Raw genomic sequence first — 24959 nt, forward strand, 5'->3', positions numbered from 1 at the left:
TATATACTCAAAAGTGGTATTACTGGGTCTTGAGGAAGGTTGTTTCCTAATTTTCTGAGAAATCGCCACACTGACATCCAAAGGGGCTGTACTAGCTTGCATTCCCCACCAACAATGCATGAGTGTTCCCTTTTACCCACAATCTCTCCAGCATAACTTGTCATCAATGTTTTTAATCTTGGCCATTTCTAAGGTGTAAGATGGAATCTCAGAATTGTTTTAATTTGCATTTCTCTGATGACTAAGGATGCAGAACATTTCCTTTAGTGTCTTTCAGCCATTTTAGATTCCTCTGTTGAGAGTTCTCTGTTTAGGTCTGTACTCCATTTTTTTAATTGAATTATATGTTCTTTTGGTGACCAATTTCTTGAGTTCTTTGTATATTTTGAAGATCAGACCTCTTTCTGATATGGGGTTAGTAAAGATCTTTTCCCATTCTGTAGGCTATCATTTTGTCTTTTTGACCATGTCCTTTGCTTTACAGAAGCTTTTCAGTTTCAGGAGGTCCCATTTATTGTTTCTCTCAGTGTCTGTACTACTGGGGTTATATTTAGGAAGTGGTCTCCTATGCCAATGCGTTCAAGTGTACTCCGCACTGTCTCTTCTATAAGGTTCAATGTGGCTGGCTTTATGTTGAGGTCTTTGATCCATTTGGACTTGAGTTTTGTGCATTATGATAGATATGGGTCGATTTTCATTCTTATACATGTTGATATCCAGTTATGCCAGCACTATTTGTTAAATATGCTTTCTGTTTTCCATTTGATATTTTTTGCTTCTTTGTCAAAAATCAGGTGTTCAAAGGATCGTGGATTAATATTCAGGTCTTCTGTTCAATTCCATTGGTCCTCCTGTCTGTTCTTATGCCAATACCAGGCTGTTTTCAGTACTGTAGCTCTGTAGTAGAGTTTGAAGTTCATTTTTTGTTTTTACTTCAAAATAAATCATTTTTCTTTCCCTAGTTTCAGTTACTCTCCACCTGCTTCTGGTCTACCCCTAATTTAGTCCCATTTGTACTCTGTTAAACAGTATTGATCAAAAATAAGATTAATTACATAGAACATGTAAATTAGATATAGTTTGGTTTTCTTTAAAGGTAATGAGTAAGAAATTTCCCAGATAATTTGGTTTGGATGGATATAACTTCTCTTTCATTTTTATAGCAAGGAAATGTACGTACAATCATAATAAATAGTGGTAATTAAGACTTAACACTAGAAGTGCTGCACAGTGATGGAATTTTAAAAGGAAATTTTACTAGGTCTCTGATCAAAGGCATTTTGTTGGCTGGTGACTTGTGTGTCTCCTTTTCAGTTGTAGGCATCATCTGTGTAAGTCAACATGTGTTGCAGAATTTACATTGCCTCACAAGTTTTTTCTGATGGCCAATATTCCAATCACATTGATAAATGCTACTTCAGCTGATTTCTAGGATACAAAGTATCTACTCTTGACTCTATAATGTGTGTGCTTATTTCTTTAGTAGCTACCTAAGTAAATGTTCCAGGCAACTCTGGTTAGAATAAAACTGTCATTCTGCAGTGCAAATCTACATCAATTAATCAGCCCAGATTACAGAAATGATTTGTTTTTCTAAAAATAGCTCCCAGGTAAAGTGTTCGCTAGACAAACATGACAGCCCAAGTTCTAGCTACAATTAACTATCTGAAGATGTATTAGTAAGCAAAAGTTTTTGCTATGCTATGGTAAATAAACCATGTGACACTATATGGGCTAAGACTTTGGCTTTCATTGTGGGTAAAATGGGTACCATTGCTGTGTTTCAGCACATGGGCAGCATCTTTTTGTGTCATAGTCAAGTCAATTATAATAATAAATCTTGTCAGTGATTCATATTTCCCTGTTTAAGATAGAAATTCTAGGATCCATTTTTTTTTTTATTGAGGGGGTGAGTTAAGACAGGGTCTCACTATTTAGCTATGATGCTATCCTGGAACTCACTATGCAAATCAAGCTGATCTCAAACTCACAGAGATCCCCCTTGCCTCTGGCTCCTCAGTGCTGAGGCTAATGTGTGTGCCATCATACGCAGTTCGGATCCATTTTGTAAATCAAAGCAAACATTTATTGTAAGGTACATACAAAATTAAAATAGCAGTTTTCAAATATATGAAATTTACTATTAAGGTTGGAAAGATGTACAAGAGAATAATAGACAGAAGTGGTAGAGTACACCTGTCATCCCATCACTCAGGAGGCTGAGCCAGGAGTGGTGACATAAGCTTGGGACCATGTTGGCTTATAAAGTAAGACTGTCTCAAAGCAATATGAAAGAGAGCAAGTAGAAGACTAAAATAGATGCAGAATTAACAACATGCAAACCAAAACAGAAGGCAAAATAAGAATTAGGAGAAGAGTGCTTTCTTTTTTTTTAATTGTTTTTATTGCACTATACATTTTCTTCACTCCCCTCCCTTCCTCCCCTCTGTCCTTCATGTGTACTCACTCGTAAGTAGCCTTTAGACATAAAGCAAAGAAAAACCAGTCTACAGTCTACAACCCCAGAGAACCTAGACAACAAAGAGGACCCTAGGAGAGACATAGCTGGATTATTTTATGATTTTGTTTTCAGTTTTATGGGGAATTTGCACAATATTTGCTGTAATGACTGTACTAATTTATATTCCCACAAACAGTGTCCAAGCTATCCCTTTACTTCACACCTTCATATTGGCTTTGACTATAATTTCTTTATTATTGTCCCTTTTAAAATCATCTCTCTTCAGTGCTTGGCACAAACACATAGGAATTGAGAAAACAGGCAAATTTCTTTTAAAAATCTATAGTTTTCACTTATTAACAGCTGTATTGTGTGTAACATTAGTATTTTTTCTTAGTGCTTCCTTTCATCCAGTGGCATAAATTGAGATTTGAATTATCTTGAGTGGAAGGAATGTTCATATGCAAGCTTGTTTCTGTACATACATACACACACACACACACACACGTGTGTGTGTGTGTGTGTATGTGTCCAAATTTATTTACTCATAGAAAAGAAATACTGTTTCCAAATGACAATCCATTATAAATAAATAAGAATGACCTGATTGTTCTAGCCCCCTCAGTTAATCATACCAACACTATAAAGTTAACACTACCAGCCACTCTTCCTGACTTGCTAGCTATGTAAGTATATATGCATATATAATACACATTCAATTGCACATGAGTATAGGCAAGGCTTGTATGCTAATATATATATATGTACACATGCATATACTCTCTTGTTCAAATGTGTATAAACACATATATTGTTTTCATAAAATAGAAGCTATCCCAAATTGAGTTTGTGATTCAATTTGCATTGTCAGTTTCACTCTGCTTTTAAATATGTCTAGGCAAAAATGAGGTCTTGTCAGCTGTCCCTGAGCGCTCTTCCATTATTTGTGTCATTATTACTGCTGCATAATCTGAACATAAAAAAACATGGTGCTGTAACAAATGACTTCCCAGCACTGACAGTTACGGCAGTGGCATTTCAGTACTGATGACAATTTTCTCAGCAAGCTATCTGGCCAGGTTTACATAAAACAAAAAGGAAATGGTTGCCACTGTTCACATTTAAATGCAAACTGTTTGCTGTAACTTTGTCTCAGTTTCACTTTACTATAAAACCTCTTTCATTCCTAGATGGTGAGATTTCATCTGGTTTCAAGTTGGAAAATATATTCTGTGGGTTCCTGTGTGTAATTCTTACTTCTACCTTAATAGGGACTTTAAAGACTAATATTTTTTAAAGTTGTGTGAGGTTTTGATTGCTTAAATTTTATAGACTTTAAATTTTTATTTCAGGGCGAGGCTTGTTATGACTGTTTCCCAATGGACTGCTAATAGAAGTTCGCTTGTCTAGCCCATGTGCTAGATGCTGTCAGTATCAAACTGCCTTTGACTTTCACACTTCTCGAGGGACTAGTAATTGTTGTGTTCAAACAGCCTGTAATTGCGATCCCGCTGGCTTTCTCAGCACACTTCTGGCTATTAGAACCATTAAACAACTCAGCACCTGTTAACGGCATTGTAAATATTCAGCCCTGCTTGTGTGCAGGTTAAGTCCAATACAGAGAAACCTTACAGAGCGCAGTCGCATAAATTAGAGTTTCTGACAAGTCAATTATTGTGAAACTGCGTTTCTCTGGGAAAGAAATGAAATAGCATGCTGACAAAAGGGAGGCTTTCTGTTTGTAGCAGAGGAAGATAATGACTTGATGATTCGACACAGTGAGCATGAAACTGCACTCTGCCCGTTAGCTGTAATTAAACAGTTGTGTAAGAATCGCTGTTTAAATAACCAGTAAATTATAAATCTTGTACAACATGAAAACAGACCTTTTTAGTTAGCTGCCACATGCTTTTTCAAGGGAGTAAAGTGATTATTGAAAATAATGATATGTCCTTTTACTTAGATTAGAAACTGGGCGGTAACAGCTCACGGATTAAAAAGAAAAAAAAAGAATATGTTGTGTACCCAATCAAACCTCTCAAAATGTTATGATTCCTAAAACATAATTGTTACATTTATATTATTTTATAATATATCATAATGATGAATCTATATATGATAGAACATATACTCTATAGAATATTTTAATATTTTAAGTGATCTTGCCTTCAGACTGAATATTAAACCACAAAATGTGCTTCAAAAAAGTCAGTGAAGTTTTGTTCCTCACACTGAAATTGTGTTCTTCCAGTTGTGACAATGAGAACTTAATCACATTCAGAAAAAATTTAGGAATGTTTATCAATAACAACTTTAAATATTTCCTTTTAGAATAAGTTGATTGTTCGGTAGGCTGGATTGTGAATAATTCTTTGTGAAATAATTGCATTCTCAGAGACAGTATTATTTGATCCAAGTGTTTTCTCTTACCTATTGATTTTAAATGATTACAAACTGTTTCCCCCAACTGTGTTATTTGGAGGAAATTAATCTTCAAAAGCATTTAAAGGCAAAATTCACCACCAAAAAAGAATTATAGTGAATAAAGTAAAATTAAATATAGTGGATGAAGCAAAATCTATGTGGAAAACATCTATGTTAAGGAGATTTATAGTTTATGGCCTTAAATATTTTTACATCTAACACTTATTATATTATAAAATGGCAAGTGACATTCATTCCACTTAAATATTTAAGATAATGATTATTAGTAGAAACAGTATCCATGGGCTTTTTTATTAATAACCTAATAAATTTATAGATAAAAGTGGAATGTTAATTTTTGTTTCGTGATAATATTGTTTTCTATAAATTTAATTGCATTGAGGATATTTTCTTAGTTTAAAAAATTACTACACATGCATTTTCTTGCATGCATTATTTTTAATTTAGGATAACTTTATTAAACTGAATTGGTGCAGACAGTTGTTGATCATATGGAAATGTAAAGGCTTAGCAAGTCCAAAGAATGTCAAATACAAATAGCAGAAAATTTGAGATATCATATTTTGGGGATTTAAATTAGAGAGGAAGCAGACTTTAATAAGTTAGAAATTTGAGTACTTGTAATACTTCAAATATCCAGAATTGTTATTATTTTATCCTTTATGTGTGTGGTGTTTTGCCTGTATTTATGCTTATGAACCTTGTGTTTGCATGGTAAATAGGTGGAGGCCAAAAGGGTGCACAGGATCTTCTGAAACTGGAGTTAAAGACAGTGTGCACCACCCTTTGGGTGCTGGGTATTAAACCAGGGTCCAGAATTGTTGTTTGCAGTTTAAAGCAGAAAGAGTGATCCTAACTAACTCATTAGACATTTCCCAAGGGAAAGGAAATAGTTCCTCACTTTTTCTAATGCTTCTTTTTCATTTCCACATAGGCCTGGAATGTGAATATGAGCATTGTGTTTAGATTAATGATACAGAGTTTCAGCACTTATTCTATACCTTCATTGAAAATGCAACATTGAAAAGAGGCTATTTGTTTGAACAACAGTAGTCTTTCCATGAACAAAAAGTAACTGTAGCTTGATTCATGAAAGGTTATTTTGCTAAATAAAATCTAATCCTTTACTGGTTTTTCCTCAGTGAAGACTTGGATGAATGTAGACGTTTCAAATTCTAGTGTCTTATGAATTTCAGTGGAGACACGTTGTAGTGCTCTACATCGTTTACACTATCTTTCTATTTTAATTTTATCCTGACATGATTTTATTTCCTCATTTAAATATTTTTAAATAAGTTTTAACTTCCAGTGAAGTTTGAAATGTCCCTGTGAAGAGTCATCTTTGCAGTGTTTTTCTAGCCCTCTGTGATGGGGATTTTATATGGGCCTCTTTCATTTGAGGTTGGTAACAGTTTTTTCCAATGCTGTTGAAACGTTGAAGCTACCATGGTGGTATTTTAGTGAAAAGAGTTTGTAAGCCTTTAACATTACTTTCAGTTCTACTCTGGTCCTTTCTTGGACCAAGAAGAGAGGTAGGATATTATATATTCTTCATGCTGATTACTGTGGAATTTATTGGCAGGAATTTGGAAACTGCCGTTGTTGTTTGTGTCACCTTCACCTTTTATGTTCCTTCCCAGGTACAGACTTCTTGTTCTGCATTTGCCTTTCTTTGTTGCAGTGGAGAATGAATGGTCAGATAAATTAAATGTTCTTAGAGGTTTTATTTGGAAAATATTCAGAGCTGGGTGCTTGTGTTTTCTGTGTATTACAAATTACAATGCTTTATTTTAGCTTGATGATTTCCTTTCCAGATGTTAGAACACCATTTTTTGCATAAGCATCAGGAGAAAAATTCTCAAATTTTCCTAGAGGCACTCATCTACTACTAAGATCAGTAGTTCTGATTTCTTTGTAAAATTGTTAAGAGTAAATTTTATAATAAAAGGTATGTGTGTTTTTGTGTGTGTACATGTATATGTGTATTATCATATGTGATTTCAGTCACACATTGCATTTCACACTTTCTAAATTCAGTAGATAAGGTTACTTTAGAATAGATGGGTAAAATGAATTAATATCAAATGTAACATAAGAAAGTGTTTTTCATGTGATATACCGTTTTATATGCCTACTTTACATATTTTAAATATGAAAAAGCAATATGTTTTCTTTTTCATTGATGTTGGCAAAGTTTAGTATTGGGCCGTTGACCTATAAAATGGGAATGTTGACTGTGTTTTACTTTTTCATTCCATTTTATATTTACTGTAATTTCATGCATGCTTTTAAAATTCTGAAAAGATCATAAAGCTGATGTGACAATTCTAGTAGACACATCTTGAAACTGACCTCACTTTTTTCCTAGCTACTACAGCTTGGATGATGTTAGCCACGACTCCATGAACAAGTTCCTGTCACATCTGATTGAGAAGTCTCTGGTTGAGTTGGAGCTTTCCCACTGCATTGAAGTTGGAGAGGTGGGACTCTGATCCAGCTTTTGACAGAGGGTGATGGGGTTTGTGCTATTAAAATTTACAACAAATCTATAATAGTGTGAACTATTACTCTCTTAGGAATGTGGACCTCCACTGTACATTTCACTTACCTTGTTCTACCTTTATTTGAAATAGGATAACCGCAGCATTGAGCCACTAGAATGTGGTCGAATTGCCTCCTATTACTATTTGAAGCACAAAACAGTCAAAATGTTCAAGGACCGTTTGAAACCTGAGTGCAGCATTGAAGAACTGCTTTCAATTCTAAGTGTGAGTCTTACACTACTTTGACTTATATATTTCAATGCCGAGTGTGGTTTTTTACACTACTGTGGTTCATATATTTTACAACTTCTCTTATAATTTGGAAATTATATTGTTTCCAGGTCAGAAAATTTTACCTGAGAGTGTACAGGAGTGTCTTCTTTCTTTCAATCAAGGGTTCTTTTCATTTTCATATGTAGGATTATCTTGCAACAGATGTGATGATATGACCTGTCCAGAGCAGGATCCTCCTGAGTAGGATAGCTACTGTTGGTATGTGAGCCCAAATTAGTGGTCTACTTTGCACTCCCCAAAGCAAACCTGATGACTCAGTGTCCCCTCTGAGATTGAAACCTTGCTGTTTGTTTATTTGGGTGGCTCTGTTGAGTACTATGATGTTACTAAATAGCCTTTTCTTAAGGATCCATATGATTAAATTTTATTTCAAATCAACACCATGAAAGCTCTTAAATGCCACTTCCATCTCCCATCTATCTCCTTCTAAGAAAGGGAACAAGATGTATCATATGGTAAATCTACTATACTCTTCCTTCTCTTTTCCCAAAAAAAAAAAAAACTAAAACCTAAGTTTAATGTTGAAGTTTAAGGCGTACTCTGCACAAGGGGTGAGGGTCTTACTTTGCCTGCACATTTAAGAACTATAAGCTGGCTGGCAAAAGCTCCATGGATCTACCTGTCTCTACTTCCAAGTGACAGGTGTATGTCACAATGTCTGGCTCGTTATGCAGATGGGAGGGATCCAAATGAAGTTCTTGGTGTTTATATAGCAGGCATTTTGCCTACTGGTTCATATCCCTCGCCCCCTATAGTATTTTCTTAAATTTAATTTGTCAGTAATGAAATTGTCTCATTTCTGGAGCTAGAGAGATGGCTCAGCAGTTAAGAGCACTTGCTGCCCTTCCAGAGGACCCAAGTTTGATTCCTAACATACATGTCAAGCAGCTCATAACTTCATGTAACTCAAAATGCAGGAGATCCAACACCCGCTTCTATCCTCTAGGGACACTCATACCCAGGACATGCAGGCATGCATGCGCACATTCACCGACCCACACACATAACTCTGTGCATACTGAACAGGTTATATTTCTTTCTTTAGAAGTGTGTGTGTGTGTGTGCGTGTGCGTGTGCGTGTGCGTGTGCGTGTGTGTGTGATAGCAGTTAAAGAAATAGAGGCCATGAATTTGAGAGACAGCAAAGGAGGTGTGCATAGGAATGGTTGGAGGGAGGAAACGGAAGGGAGAAATAATGAAAGTATATTTTAATGTAAAAACATGAAAAATATTTAAAAGATGAGGATTTTTTAGAAATAAATCTTTTTTATACAAAGAAGAATTTCTCATGTTTTAAGCTACACATATTTGACCTTTTTGTTTTGTGTTAATCATAATACAGAAATTATGTTCATTGAAATATCCTCTTTTCTGAGAAATGTCACAGTATCGTTGTTACTGGCAGAAAAAAAAAATGTTTTAGAAGATGACTGTGGAAGAAAAAAAGTATATCAAAACATTGATTCACCAAAAGCTTTAAAAACATGAGCCTGTCACTTCCCTTCAGTTATTTATTATCAAGGAGATTTCTTAATTGCTTGCACCTTTTCTCCTGTGGGAGAAGATAATTATATAGACGTTTACACTAAGTCATGTATGTGACTTAAAAATAAATTGGAATTCATAGCATCATATAATCTTTTACAAATTGCTTTCTACTTTTCTGAGGAAACAGAATTTCTTTTGGAATAGGAATGTAGTGACTTTATTGACTTTGTAGTATTTACCAGAAAAGAATTTTTCTTTCGAAAGTAAAAGAAAATATTTAATCAGGTCACCTTATCATATCCTTTTTAAACAATATTTCTGGAACTGAACCTTCTACTTTACAGTATTTCATAATAGAAGATTGGCATAACTGCTTTAAAAAATTGGTCTGTTAGTTCCATTTATATCTAGCTACTAATTCCTATTCTCTGTGTCCTTTTCCTCTATCCTCAGGATGCTTGGGATGAGCTCAGTAGTTTTCACAATGGTGATTCTGTTATCACCTTTCACCAAAGTATAGAGGCAACAGGAAGTTTCTGAATTTGCAGGTGACACTAAATTCTTCTACATAATAAAAATTAATAAGTAAGGAACTTAGCAGAGATTGCATTAAAAAAATAGGTATATCAAAAATAGTTTATTCATTACATCAGTGGTTCTCAATCTGTATATTACAACCCCTCTGGGGGGTCACATAGCAGATATATCCTGCATACCATTATGAGTCATAACAATATCTAAATTGCAGTTATGAAGTAGACATGAAATAATTTTATGGTTGGTGTCACCGCAGCATGAGGAACTGAATTAATGAGTTGAACCATTAGGATGGTTGAGAACCACTGCTCTAAATGTTATTCTCTGTTCTTCATGGTCACCTTTTAACCATATATTTTATGTTGATTCTTCTTGCTAATTGTGTATGTATAGAGTGAGAGGCACTTGAGATCAAGATATGAAATCATAGGCATTATCAGTGAATATTGTAATTGATGGATAAGCTGTGATCTGTGGCAGAGTGACACTTAGATACTGCTAAAACTAGCCAGAGCTCTGCTTGTTTTCAGAAGAAAAATTTTAAAGACAAAACAAAATGCACATTCTGTCCTCCTTGTTAATCTCCTGGGGATATTTGATGTGTACAGTTCTGTTGACCTCAAGTTTGGAGGACATTGTAGAGAATACTGAATGGCCCAGACTGTGTGGCTAAAGCCTAGCAAGGTGGACTTTGGATCACTGTATGTGTTGTCTGAACAGAAGCAACTTTTACTCTTGTGACATGTTCATAATTGGGAACTGATTCTATGAGATCTTAGAAGTGCAATTTTGAATCATCACTTGTAGACCAAAGTCATAAACTTGTTCAAAAGAGTCAGAATAAGTACACTGCCAATGAACTATTTTTAGAAGATGGAAGTGTGTGTGACCAGGATTGTTTCTCTTTAGGTCAGGAAAGCGGGGCTGCATTAGGAGCAGACTTACCTGGTACATGCATGTCTTTTCTGTCTGTTTGCCCTGTAGATGCTTTAGGGAGATTTTTAACCTTCAGAATATTCTGGAGGATTTTCCTTTGGGTGTTACAGCCTACTATATTTGCAGTAATAATTTCTGCTGGTTATTTCATCATTCTGTATTGTGCTGAAACTGTTCTCCTCACTAATCTTATTCCACAGTAGGAACACGCAAATAAAAAATTACTTTTAACTATCTACTATATGCTTTGCACTTTATGTATATTACTTACAAACCTCAACAACTTCCTATGGTATAATCATATAAATAATGAAAACCAATTTTAGTAATAATGAGCTGCTTCATAACCCATAGAAGTAGTTCTTTAGGTCTCCCCAATACCTAACCTCTCCTAGACACATTTTATCTTATCTTGTAGGTCAGTTCTAGCTTTTAAAAAAATAAACATTAAGTTTTAACATCATATAATTTTAAAAATAAATTAGAGTTAGTTTTAAAATTTTGTTTGATCTTGTAACCTAGATTGTAAGTATTGAATATAAATGTTAATCACTGGCAAAAATAATCATTTTAGTATTCCTTGTTGGAAGTGTATATTTAAAGTTTTAAACCATCTGATGCTATTTTGAAAAGATCGGGTATTTTATAAGAACACTTGCCAAGCCTTTTTCCACACCATGAATTAATAAGCTTCATAATTAAGGCAGCTGCTTCACACCTCTATTGTTAACCAGTGACATTACATCTGTCCTGCTCCATTGATGCCCTCCTCCTACTTATTGAAGCATTTAGCAGTTTTGGCAACAGGGATCACAAAGCTTGTAGTTAGTAGTCTAATTAGGAATAAGTGAAAATCCTGAGGGAAAAGTACATTTCAAAAGTAATTTGAAGAATCTCTTAATGATGCTGGCACAACTCCAGAACAGAAAGTGTCCATCGTCATGGCACAGCGGGGTCAGGTTTGATATGTTTCGTAGGTGTTTAGAAAGCAGCTATTTTAAAACAGCAATGGAAGTGAAAACTTTCAAAGCTGGAGAATCTATTCCAACATAGTTTTAACTGTGTGTTTCCTTAGGGTATTAATAGCTGAAAGAAATCGAAAATATAGTTTTAATGTACCTTATGCCTCTCGAATTTTCAGACCTTTTTTTAGTGTAAGAATTGTTTGTCTGTTGTTCTTGTAACTGGGCAGAAACATGAAGTTATTCTTGTTTATATAAAGCATGGGATTATATGCATATTATGTCAGATACTTTACAAATTATTAATCTCTTATTTCCCAGCAAAGATTCGAATAAAAGAACAGACTTCATACATTAAAATACAGCAATTTCAAATTTGCTAAAGTTTCAGATATATATAAATTTATAATCAATAAATTTTCAGGTTTGTCAGTACTTCTTTGCCAAGCTGATTTATCTATCACAATAGTCAGTGTATAACTATTTCAGTAATTGAGTACCTTAGTGCTTATATCTTGTCATTTTGTAGTATACTACAAATCTTGTGGCATCAAATTACAAAAACATCTTTCTCCAACTTACAAGGTGGTTAAAAAATAAGTGATAATTTTTAAAGCAAGTTAAAATAACAGGCCTATTGTAAATAGTACTTTGGGGAGGGGACTTAGCTTGTAAAATGAAAGAGTTCATTAAAGAAAAAAAATGAAAGGAAGGTTAACTAACAGTGGACACCACAGCCTCAGTGGCCTTCCATTTCCACCTAACCTCATGGCAGTCACAAGGTCCCATCTGCTGCTCGGTATCCCGTGTGGGGAATCCTGATGTGATACATTCCAAGGTTTGTGAGGAGAGTATCCCTATACCTCAGCCTGGGGGCTGCCTGGCATCTTTGGAAGAGGCACAGATGGCAAATGTCTTTTTAAGGTATCTTTTTATTCTCTTCATCCTTTACCCTTGAGACTGTCTTTATTCTCCATTATTTCTTAGCTTCTCCCAGAATTCTAGATTTATAAGCTTTCTTCAACCAAGTGAAAAGAACTATTTTACTGGTAAAAGATGTCAATCTGAAATAAGTTTGTTACCGTTTAGGAGACCAAAGTTCTTAACCTATTAGGTTCTGAATATATGATATATGTGATAATACCTAGAATTAGTTTTTTGGTCAGTTTTTGTTCATTTTTGTTTTCTCATTACTTTTGGTTTCCTAAATGAGTACACAAAACATAACTATCAATTACTAGTATTCTAAAACTTGGTGGATTTTTTTATTAAGGCATGAGTTACAGTACTAAATTATGAATAAACTTAATCTTTCTTCCATAAACAATTCAACTTTATTATTTAAAAAATTTAAATACCCTTCCTTGTCTAACATGATACAGTATGGAAAAATCATAAAAATTTCTAAGTTCTGCACAGTTCCAAGAGTCAAGACAATGTTAGATTCAGGTCTCCCAAGCAACTTAGGAAATGTCGTGTCTGCTTTCTCTTTGATGTTTTGTACTGTTTTTTTTTTTCTATTTCTGCATATTGTTTTACCATCTTTTCTAAATTTGCAAAGCATGTACAAAGCATTTACTCATAACTTTCTTAGCCTAAACTGTCGATAGATATATTTTATTATTGCTTGTTCAAAATCTATAAGTGTTCTTGTCCAGTACTGACCCTAAATATAGCTGAGTAGAACCAAAGAAATAGAAGACACATCCCTCTATTTTAAAGGAATTTTTGCTAGAACAAACAAACTTAGGGCCATAATGGTAGAAGCTTGTATTTGTGTCTGGCGTTGCTACTCAATACTGCTTTAAATGTCCATGGGAAGTGTTCAGTCCAGATCAAAACATTCAGAGCAAAGACTTGATGGCATTGTCGTCTCTGAAAATCAGAGTTCCCAACCTGGCAGAATTGGATCACATGCACATAGGGTCATCAGGGCACATTTGCTGAGGGTGCTTCTACTTAGTGCAGGGATTATGAATGTCTTGAAAAGACAAGGGAAGTTTGCAATTTATTTTCCAAGGAACCCTATCATGAATTATCTGACAAAATATGCAATTAATAATTTTGGTTTTTAAAAACAAGTTTGTGAGATATAATCCACCTTATCATGCCACCAATCATTTGAATTATATAGTCAGAACCAGTCAGTCATCTCCACAGTTTTACAACTGCTTATTGCCCAAGAAAGAAACTGCATTGCAGTCATTCCCCATCTCTGTGCTTTCATTGTTTCCCTACAGCTTCACCCCAAGCAGTCTGCCTTCTGCCTTTGTCTGATGTGTGCTCTCTAGCTATAATTATATATCCCCTGCCCTCCTACATAGACCTCTGGTCACTTATGCCCTAGCAACCACTACTGCATTTCTTTCTTTTTATGAGGTCAGCTTTTATGGGTTCCATATATGAATGAGATTTCATTCATTCTTTCTCTGCATCTTTTTTTGTTCATCTTTCTATGCATGGCTTGTTTCACTAAAATAATGTTCCCTAGGTTTAGCCATATTGTCACAATGGACAGAATTTATTTTCAAACCTGAATCACATTGATATTTGTGTGCTATATTTTCCTTATCAGTTTGTCATTTGATCAGTAAGATAGCTAAGTTTATCATGTTTGTGAATGAGCTTCGGTAACATGGAAGAGTATATATCACTTTTCTGTATTGATTTCATTTTCTCTGGTTATATATGTACAAGTAGGGTTGCCGAATTATTTAGTAGTTCTGATTTTGTTCCACATAATAGTTGTTCTAGTTCAGATTTCCACCCAGAATGTATAAGAACTCTCATTTCTGCACACTGCTGCCAATTTTTTTCTTCTTTTTAACAGTAGCCACTAATATGTTGTGGTGGTCGGGGCAGGAGGCACTCATCACTTTGATTTGCATACCACTGATTTTTAATCATGCTGACTATTTTTACATGCTCATTGATCATTTGTATGCCTTCTGGAAATTATCTGCTCAGGGCTTTGCCTGATTTTGTTTCATTTTTTAAGACCTTGAGCAGTCCATGCATGTATATAATACATTTTGATCATATCTTACCCCTCCATGACTTCCCTCCTAAACCTCCATACTACCCCCTAGTTCTCTCAACTCCATGTAATTATTATTTTTAGTAAATCAACAAGTACAAAGTTCATGCTTTGCAACTACTTAGGAGTATGTATGAAATCATCCGCTGGAAAGTGGTTAACCTATGAGAGCCAAAAGTCCATGCTTGGCAACTACTAAGGAGTATGTATGAAATCATCCGCTGGAAAGTGGTTAACCTATGAGAGCCACACCCTTCCCTATCCCCTCTCCACTGCCACTAGCTCCTCTGGGGTCTTAGGAGCCCTCCCTTATCTATGCTGAGATTTTGACTGCCTTGACTAGCTTATTCAGGTTGCCTTCTTGAGCACAACAGTCTTGTCATGTACTGAAGACACCATTTCACAACAATTGTCCCCAAACCCTGGGTCTTTTCATCTTCATGCACCCTCTTCTGTGCTGTTCCCTGGTCCTCAAGGTAGATAGTAAGACATAAATGTCCTTTTGGGGTTGAGCATTCCACAGATATTTCTCTGTTTTTTTGGCAAGTTATGAATCTATATTAAGACCTGATGCTGCAAAAGAGTTTCTCTGAAGAAGACTGAGAACTGATATAGTCCATCATTGTGGATATTAGTATTTAGAAGGCAGTCTGATACTGATTTAGCAAAATAATAATACATTCTCCCCCTCTGACCTCTATTAGTTTCCCAAGCAACAAGTTTTTGATCAGATTTATAGTACCAGGCATTTGTTTTTTCCTGTGGAGAGGACTTAAATCCAGTCAGATTGATGGCTACTTCTGTAACAATCATGCCCCTGCTCTATCCAGGGACTTGTCTTTTCAGGCTAATTATTATGGTAACTTAGAGGATTTACAGCTCCTTAAGACTGTTGGTGACTTTTTCTTCCCCAGCTGCATGACACTTCCTGGTTCTGTGAAAGCCACCCAACAGGGAGTGAGGCAAAGAGGGCGGTATCTTTAGCAGCAGGCTCTTACTGTCAGATTATGGTAGGCAACAGAAACAATAGCGATAGCTCCTATTGTACAGGAGTCTTTGGAACTCCTCCCCAGTCATCAGTTTGTAGACATCCTACACTTGTCTTTTGTTCATTGTTGATAGAACTGATCTTTTTCTAGCTGTTCTGATGTTTATGTTCCTTTTTCTACTGCAGATTGGAAATATTTTCTCTTATTCTGTATGCTGTATCAGTATTCTGTTTTTTTATCGTGATTATTTTTATTTGGACTTTGGATTATTTCTGTTTTTCCTTTTTGTTCTTTCTGTATCTCAACTTCTTAGTTTAATATGATCCTATTTTGCATTCATGTTTTTACTAGTTTTATATTTTGAGATTTTATGTTTAAGTTTTTAATGCATTTCAATTTGTGCATGGTATGAGAAAAGTGGACATATTTTTACCCAACAATATTTATTAAAGAGACAGTGTTTGGGGATTTTTTTTTCATTTTTTTATTCTTTTTTTATTTTTTAAAACAATCTTTTATTTAACATACCAATCCCAGTCGTCGTCCCCCCACCGTGCTCCCCACACCTTCTCCCCACTGCAGCCCCCCATCCATTTCTCAGATAGTGTAAGACCTCTCCCATGGGGAGTTAAAAAAGTCTGTCACATGGGGCAGTACCAAGGGCCCTCCCCGTTCTAAAGCTGAGCAAGGTATCAGAGTTCTTTGGGGTCACCAATAGGTGCCAGTGGGGTCTGTGCTTCAGGGGTTCCCTCTTAGGGGCCTGTGGCTTAGGTGGTCACTCTTCCTCTAGGTTTAGTTGGGGCTTTGTCATTCTTCTAGGTGCAGGTGGGGTCAGAGCTCCATTGGGGAATGGTTAGGGCTGTGTGACAGGTCTCTGGGGCTTCTGTGCCTGGAGGTGGGGTATTTGTTTTTTTCATCACCTGTTCTTGGTACATTTTTGATTCTTTTCTGTCAATTATGTTTTAAATAAACGCTGATTGGCCAGTAGCCAGGCAGGAAGTCTAGGTGGAACAACCAGATAGGAAGTAGAGGCAGGTCAATGAGAACAGGAGAATTCTGGGAAGGAGGAAGCCCATTCCTCCCCAGTCCTGTCCAGACATGGAAGAGGGAAGATGTGACCTGCCCCACTGAAAAAGGTACAAAGCCATGTGGCTAACATAGATAAAAATAATGAGCTAATATAAGAGCTAATAGGAAGCCTGAGCTAATGGGCCAATCGTTTATAACTTATGGAGAGACCTCTGTATTGTTTCTTTTGGGGCTTACTGACTGTGGGACAGAAACCCCAACAAGCAGGCCCTCATGTTACAGCATTGCCTTCGGGGAGGAGGGGAGCTCTAGGCTGTGTCTGTGTTTTTTCCTGCTTGTGCTCTTATATTGTGTTTAGGTTTTATAGCTTTGTCATATGTGCTAGGTCATTTAGGAATACTATTACTACAGTTTTGTGTTTGTTTGATATTCTTTTGCTTTTTAGACAATAGTAAATGGTTTTACTCTAGGTCCCCAAATTGTCTAATCTCAGGTTATTAGCTTTTGGATATGGGCTCCAACTCATAAAATGGTCCTTAAATCAGATTAGATAGTTGATTGTTATTCCCACAAGCTTTGTGCCACCATTGCAGGCAGGACACCATTATAGATCAAAATGTTTATGGTTGGGTTGATGTTTATGTTTCTCTTTTAATAGTTTGAAGAGTACCTTCCTATACCAAAGAAGCTAAAACTTAGAGGTGAAGGTTCTATGTAGGCATTGATACCAGTTTGACTTCTCCATGTTCTTTAAGTTGTATAGCTACTGTCTTCAGTTTGTGGAAAATAAGCTGTGTTCTTGTCAACAGCCTGGCTATTATGAATAGAAGAGCAATGAACATGGTTGAACAAATGTCCCTGTGGAAGGATGACTACTCCTATGGATAATTTGCCCAAGAGTGATACAGTTGTATCTTAAAGTAGATCTATTCACATCTTTCTAAGGAACTGCCACACTGATTTCTATAATGGTTGCACCAGTTTCCACTCCCAGCAGTAACTCACGAGTGTTCCCCTTACTCCATATCCGTGCCAAAATAAGCTATTATTTGTTTTATTGATCTTAGCAATTCTGATGGGTATAAGATGAAATTCCAAAGTAGTTTTAATTTGCATTTTCCTGATGGTTAAGAATGTTAAACATTTCTTTAAGTGTTTCTCAATTTGAATGTTCTCTTTGGTGAATTTTCTGCTAGGGTCTGTATTTTAGTTTTTAAAAGAGTTATTTGCTTTCTTGATATCTTGAGTCCTTTGGTAAAAAATTTCTGATTTTGTAGGCTGCTGCCTTGTCTGGATGAGTGTCCTTTAATGTACAGAAGATGTTCAGTTTCATAAGGGCCCCATTTACTAATTGTTGCTCTTAGTGCCTGTGATAACAGTGTTTTTCAGAAAGTCTTTTCTTGTGCCACTGAGTTCCATACTGTTCCCCAGTTTTTCTCCTATCAGGTTCAGTATCTCTATGCTAAGGTCATGGATCCATTTGGAGTTGCATTTTATGCTAAGTCACAAATAAGATTGGTCACCATAAGCCTGGGCTTTGGAATCAAACTGCACAGATTCAAATCCTATCTCTGCCACTTTTTAGAAGATGAATTTACCTCTCTTTCTCCATGTCTGTGGTAGATGGAATCCCAGTAAATACTTTATGGGGTTTTTAGAAAGCGTAAATTACTTGATGCAGGTAAAACTACTTAAAGCAACCCTCTGTTCATAACTGATATTTTACTTAATAACAGTTATTAAGCACTTGCTGTAATTATTAAGCACTGCATTCCACTCAGGAATGGAGGATGTAGCAGAAAAATAGTGAGATTTAAATTTGAAAAGTGAGAGGTAAGAGCTACCGTAGCTAGAGGAGGCTGCTTGTCCTAACAAGGAAAAGCTTGTTTTAGGAGATAACTTAATTAGGGTTTCTATTGCTGTGAAGAGACACCATGACAATGACAACTCTTACTAAGGAAAACTTTAATTGGGGTGGCACACTTACAATTCAGAGGTTTAGTCCATTATCATTCTGGCAGGAAACAAGGCAGCATGCAACCAGACATAGTTCTGGAGAAGCAGCTGAGAGACCTGTGTCTTGAAGGCAAAAGAAAATGGTCTGCCTCACTATGCATGGCCTGAGCATATGAGACCTCAAAGCCTGCCTTCACAGTGACACACTTCCTCCGACAAAGCCATATCTCCTAATAGTGCCACTCCCTTTGGGGGCCATTTTCTTTCAAACCACCACATCCCATTCCGTGGCCACCAAAGGATTGTAGTCATTATCATAATGGAAAAATGCATTCAGTTCAACTTCAAAAGTCCCATAGTCTATAACAGTCTCAAACTTATTTAAAAGTCTCTTCTGAGGTTCATGTTCTGAGGTTCTTAATAATCCTCTGTAAAATCAAAATCAAAAAGCAGATGGCATACTTTCACCATATAATGGCACAAGATATACATTACCATTCCAAAACACAGGGAAGGGAGCATAGTGAGGAAATACGAGGTCCAAATAAGAGTAAAAGCCAGCTGGGCAAACTGCAAATTATGAATCTCCATGTCTAATGCCAAAACACTCTTCAGATCTCCAACTCCTTTGATCTTTGTTAACTGTAACACACTTCTTTCTCTTGGGCTGGTTTCAACCCTGATAGCAGCTTCACTCAGCCCATATCCAATGACTCTGGCATCTCTGACGTCTTGGGGTCTCCAAGGCAATCCAGGCCTCAACATCACAGCTTCATACAGTGACCCTCTCTAGGCTTCCATCAGGGATACTCCTGACACATCCCTGGCCACAACAGCTTTCCTTAGTCTTGGAGGCAAATTCCGTACCTCCTTCTATCCTTAACTCTAAAGCTACATGGCTAAAGCTGCCAACTTCTGTTGCTTGCTGGAGCTGGAACATGGCCTCCTTGTTCAATTACATCTTCACCAGCTTTCTCTTTTCCATAGTTTCCCTCATTGCCTAAACTTGATTATCCTGAAACTGGATCTACAGCTCAGGAGTGCCTCCAACTCAAGAGATCCACCCACCTTTGCCTCAAGAATGCTGAGATTAAAAGTGTGTATCACCACACCAGGATGTAAGTTTTTCTTTAATTCCTTTTCACGGATTGGAAGTTTTTCTGGGTGTGATCTTGCCCTGAGGTAACCACTCTTGTCTTAACCTGTTTATGGCCTTGAATATAGGATTTAGCTCCATCCTATTTTCTGGTGCCCTTTTTCTCTTCAAATATTTTTCCTTGCTCAGTTTGCTCCTTTTCGTTATATGTCTTCATTATAGTTAACACTAATAGCCACACAACACTGTTTATACTAGGCTGTTTTGAAATTTCCTCTGCTAAATTAATCTAAAACTCATCACTTTAGCCTCAGGCAGACTTTTTTAACAATGGCAAAAACAACCACATTCTTCACCAAAATTATACACGGTGGGTCTCTAGGCCACTTACTAACTTTCTTCTCCTCTGAAACCTCTTGATCCAGGTACCATAGTTCATACTCAGAAACACTGTCTTCCATGTCCCTACTGGGATGGACCACTAAACAGCACTTAAAGTGTTCAGCTGCATTGCTAATCCACAATCCCTAGGTCCACATTCTTTCAAATAAAAACATACCAGGCCTATCACAACAGTACCCCAGTTCTTACTACCAAATTCTGTTTTACTTAGGGTTTCTATTGCTGTGTAGAGACACCATGATCATGGCAACTCTTATAAAGGAAAACATTTAATCGGGGTAGCCCACTTATAGTTCAGAGGATTAGTCCATTATCATCCATAAAGCAAGGTAGCTCACAAGAAGTAGTCTGTCTCACTGTACATGGCTTAAACATATAAGACCTCAAAGCCTGCCTCCACAGTGACACACTTCCTCCAACTAAGCCATACCTTCTAATAGTGCCACTCCCTTTGGGGCCCATTTTCTTTCATAGCACCACAGGAGATGATATTTGAACATAAAATGTAGTTCTGTGAATAGTCAGTTTGTGAGACAGCCTTAGGACAGGAATTACAGGCAGTTGAATAAACATAAAAGAAGCAAAAGCCTTTGAATGATTCAAAGAATATCAAGCAACCTCCAGTGGTATAGTGAGCACTAGAAAACTCAGGACTCATCATTTATGTCATGATAAAGTCAAGTGTTCTGAGAAACTTTGGGAAGATTTGGGTGTCATGAATGATGGATATGATGTTTTTTATACTGACAAAACCCACTAAATATTGTTAATCCTACATAGAACTTTGCAGGAAGAATAAAAATTTTAAAAAAATGAAAAAATATGTAAGTCCAAGTACAGTAGAGACCATTTGTCACCTATATAGAAAAATAATCAAAATCTCTTTTGTTCGTTCTAGTTTTTTCTTAAGCTTCAAAACCAGATCATCAGCTCTAACTAGTAAGGAAAAGAAACACAAGTTTAGGAAAAGATAGGTACTCAGTGAAGCTCTCCACAGTGTGATGGAGCTCATGTGACAATTGAAATTCAGAAATAGCTTATCTCAGCATGGCCATTTCAATTCTTCATATAAATGGCAATTCCTTTAATTTCTCTAAGCCCGCTTCCATAGTTTATTGGAAAGCATGAAAGCCATATCTTCTCTGGTTTTCTTCAGAGTTACTGCGAGGTGCAATGAGATAATTAAATGACTCTTCTGTTCCTGCTTATAGAAATTGAAGGGACACTTGTTGGGACATATGGACCTTGATACAGAGACAGTTTTCCTTGAGGAGCAGTGGATTGGAATTTGAGTCTGGGTATTCTACATATGTTTTTCTCTCATTTTATACTCAAAACTTACTTGATTTGGATACCTTTACATTGTTTTTAGAGATTGAGGGTATTTAGTCGTGAGGGCAGCTTTTTGAACCTATTAAGAAACTTTTAATTTCTTCATTGGTGGCTTAATAAAGGAGACTATGGGGTTTTGCATCCCTTACAATTCCAAGTAATACTTTATTTTTCTTTAGCACATATCCTTTCTATAGTTGACATAGTTGTGTGATCATAGATGTAGTTCCACATGAATAACCTTTGTATCTTTGTCCAAAGTAGTGTTTCTAAGATATATTTTAATATATAAAAGGTAACATAGTGTATGATATATGAAGTGTGTTTATATTCACACACATATACACACAGAGAGAATTGTGACTCTTATCATGATTCTTCTACCTATTTTCTGAACCACTCTTAGGTTCTTCTGCTTCAACTCTGTCTTCCCTTTATGATCTATACCCAAGATAATATTCAACTACAGGTCGTATCTTGGTTATAGATTTCTACTTGAGAATGAGAAAGTCTACAAAGGAATGATTTCCCAATGCCCTCTCTTCAAATAAAAAAGGACTAATAATCTTACATCAAGTGTTATTGTGGCATTCCAACAAGTGTCTATGCTTGTCATTATTCTCATCTGTTTATGTTTGTCTGAAACTCCTGGATTGCTAGAAGTCAGGGTGATTATGACTATGAGCAGATTGTGACTTGGAGTACTTCTTTACTGAGTTGCTTTGAAAATAGATTTAACACATCTTTAAATGCTGAACTTAGGTTTGAAAGCTAAGAGGAAGCTTTATTAGTGGTTTTTGTTTGTTTTGTCTTGGTATTCCTTGAATTTTAAATAGGAATCTGCAAAACAGACAGCTAGAAAGCCATTGGGAACCTAACTTCAGAGAAAAACTCAAGAAAATGAATGGGTTGTTTTATGAGGCATATAATCCCTTGAGTGAGTTTATAGCTAAAGATCTGGCCAGCTTTATCTATTGTTTTTATTACTAGCCCAAAATTTGGCTGAAATATACAAAACAAATGTTTTAGAATACAAGCTTTTTATTGTATGCAATATGAAGACCTCTATCTTTTCCAGTTAAAAGACAGAATCAGTGATTGAGTTAAGAAAACAAGTGAAGGGATAGAATAAGTATCCCATGCAAATTGAAAACACAGTTCAGGAGGAGCCATATTAATGTTATACAAAATATACTGCAAGACAAGGTAGTAAATAAGGATAAAGGATATCATATAATGGTGAAGGATCATACAAGAAGAATTAATAGCTAACACAACCAGTGTAGGAGTACCTAAATGTATCAAGCAAGTGTTAATAGACCTAAAAGGAAAGATAGACTATAATAAAATAATTGTTTCAGACTTTAGTGTCCCACTCTTAACAATGGACAGATCACCTGGCCAAAAAAATAAAAGAAAAAAATCCACAAAGAAATACCATAGTTAAATTACATCCCAGGCAAAATGGTTCTAGGCTTAAATTTATAGAATAGTTCATCCTGCACCTGGCAGACATATGTTTATCATCAGGACATGTAACATTCTCCAGGTTAGATTAAACAATAGCTCACAAATCAAATCTCAATATAATAAACCTAGAAATAAATAATAATAAAAGTTTCCAAAACTGTACAAAGAGAATTAAAACAAATAACTTCTGAACAACCAGTGAATCCATGAGGAAATCAACAAGGAAACTTAAAACTGTCTTAAGTCAGTTGAAACTGGAGACACAATATAGTGAAGCTCATGAAATAAAGGGAGCACTGGGGGAGATTTACAGTAGCCGATTCCAGTGGCAAGAGAGGAAGAGTTTGCAATCCACAGCTTAAGGAACTGGAAAAAGAAGAAAACAACCATAATTACTAAAATGAAATGACAAATGCACATTAGAGAAGACATAAATAACACAGACAATAAAATAAACACATATAAAAGATCAATGAAACAAAGAACTTGTTCTTTAAAGTAAAACTCAAAAGCCTAGGCCTATAGCTCAATGGCAGATGCTTGTCCTGCAAGCATGACACTTTAGGTTCATTCCCCAATATTAGGGAAGAAAAAAGGGTTAGGTGCAGTGACACAAACCTATAATCTTGGCACTCAAGAGGCTGAGGCAGGAGGATCGCTGTAAATTTGAGGTCACCCTAGGCTACAAACCCTGTCTGAGTATGGGAAAAGAAAGAGAATTTAATAAACTCTTAGATAGACTTAAAAAAATAAAAGACTCAAAATCAAAGATGAAAAGGAAAAATTTGCCAGTGCTAACACAGAAATATAAAACATCAGTAAATAACTACATGTCAGTACATTTGAAAATCTACAGGAAATGGACAAGTTCTTAGACATACTTCACCAAGACTGGAGAATCTTGACAGATCAGTAAGAAATGATAAGATTTAATAATAACAAAGCCCTACCAGCAAAACATAGATGAATACTGTAGAAATCTCTGTAATATCCAACCGATTTACAAATTCAAAAAACCTCTCTCAAAATAATATTGGCATTCTTTACAGAACTCAGAAAAAAATGAAACTCTTATAGAACCATAGAACCACAGAGATTCAGACAGAGGTAGAGGTAGAAACAGAGAGTCACAATATAAAATAAATATGAAATGCCACCCCCAAGATTGATGTGTTTAAATTGTTAGCACCATTGAAGAAAAACTTCATAACTTTGCTTTAGGACAATAGGAACAATGCTCTGAGGACAAGACTACACTGTCAAAGGCTCGCATTTGTGAAAATCAAGTGGATTTAGAAGGAAAAAGCCTAATTGGGAATTTCACTGATGAACTTGCTTGCCTGAAAATATATGCCTCAGAAAATATTTTCTCAGATCCAGCCACAAAGGCCTTTGGGGCCTTTTACAGCTGTGATAGAGGGAGCTAGAACACATCTTGAGACAAGAGAACTGAGTAGCACTGTTCACACAGTTTAAGAGTGAAGAGCCATTGAGGCTTGTTCTGTGTTCCCAATGAAGTAAAAGCCCAGGGGCTGTATGACAGAGTCATATTGGAAGGTCAAGCCTATGTTTAAAGGAGACCCTAGTATGTTGAAGATGCCAGAGCCATGGATATGCAGGACCAAAGAAAGCTATAGACCTAGAGTACAGCTGGCCCAACAGGGCAGTCTTTTTTGTGTGTAGGTAACATAGCTGGAAAGGGAGGGCCGAAAGCCATTGGGGTACGGATGACTCCTTGATGATTCATTGATGAAGGATATGGAGCATCAGGATTTGGTGGTTTCCCTGGTGGTTTTTGTCTTGTTTTCTTCCATTCTTACCTCGCCAGCCCCCATTTCTCCCTTTTGGAATGAAAATGTTTACTCTGTGCCATAGTATGTTAGAAGTATGAAAACATGCTTTTTGGTTTTACAAGGGCTTACACTCAAGAGATTTCCTTGAGGAGATGTTAGAATTTTGAACATTGTTGCAGCTGTTAAACAC

General features: G+C 36.1%; 1 protein-coding gene across 2 annotated transcripts in view; it reads left to right on the plus strand.

Moving 5' to 3' along the window:
• The window catches only part of Ascc3 (activating signal cointegrator 1 complex subunit 3), a 307593-nt gene that overhangs the window by 222218 nt on the left and 60416 nt on the right, over positions 1-24959 (plus strand). For both annotated transcript variants that reach the window (XM_057759249.1, XM_057759259.1), the window contains exons 35-36: positions 7275-7386; positions 7540-7674. In XM_057759249.1, the coding sequence (XP_057615232.1) occupies positions 7275-7386; positions 7540-7674 (247 nt within the window). The remainder of the gene's footprint in view (positions 1-7274; positions 7387-7539; positions 7675-24959) is intronic.

Source organism: Chionomys nivalis, chromosome 2, assembly GCF_950005125.1.
Source record: "Chionomys nivalis chromosome 2, mChiNiv1.1, whole genome shotgun sequence".
Taxonomy (NCBI): Eukaryota; Metazoa; Chordata; class Mammalia; order Rodentia; family Cricetidae; genus Chionomys; species Chionomys nivalis.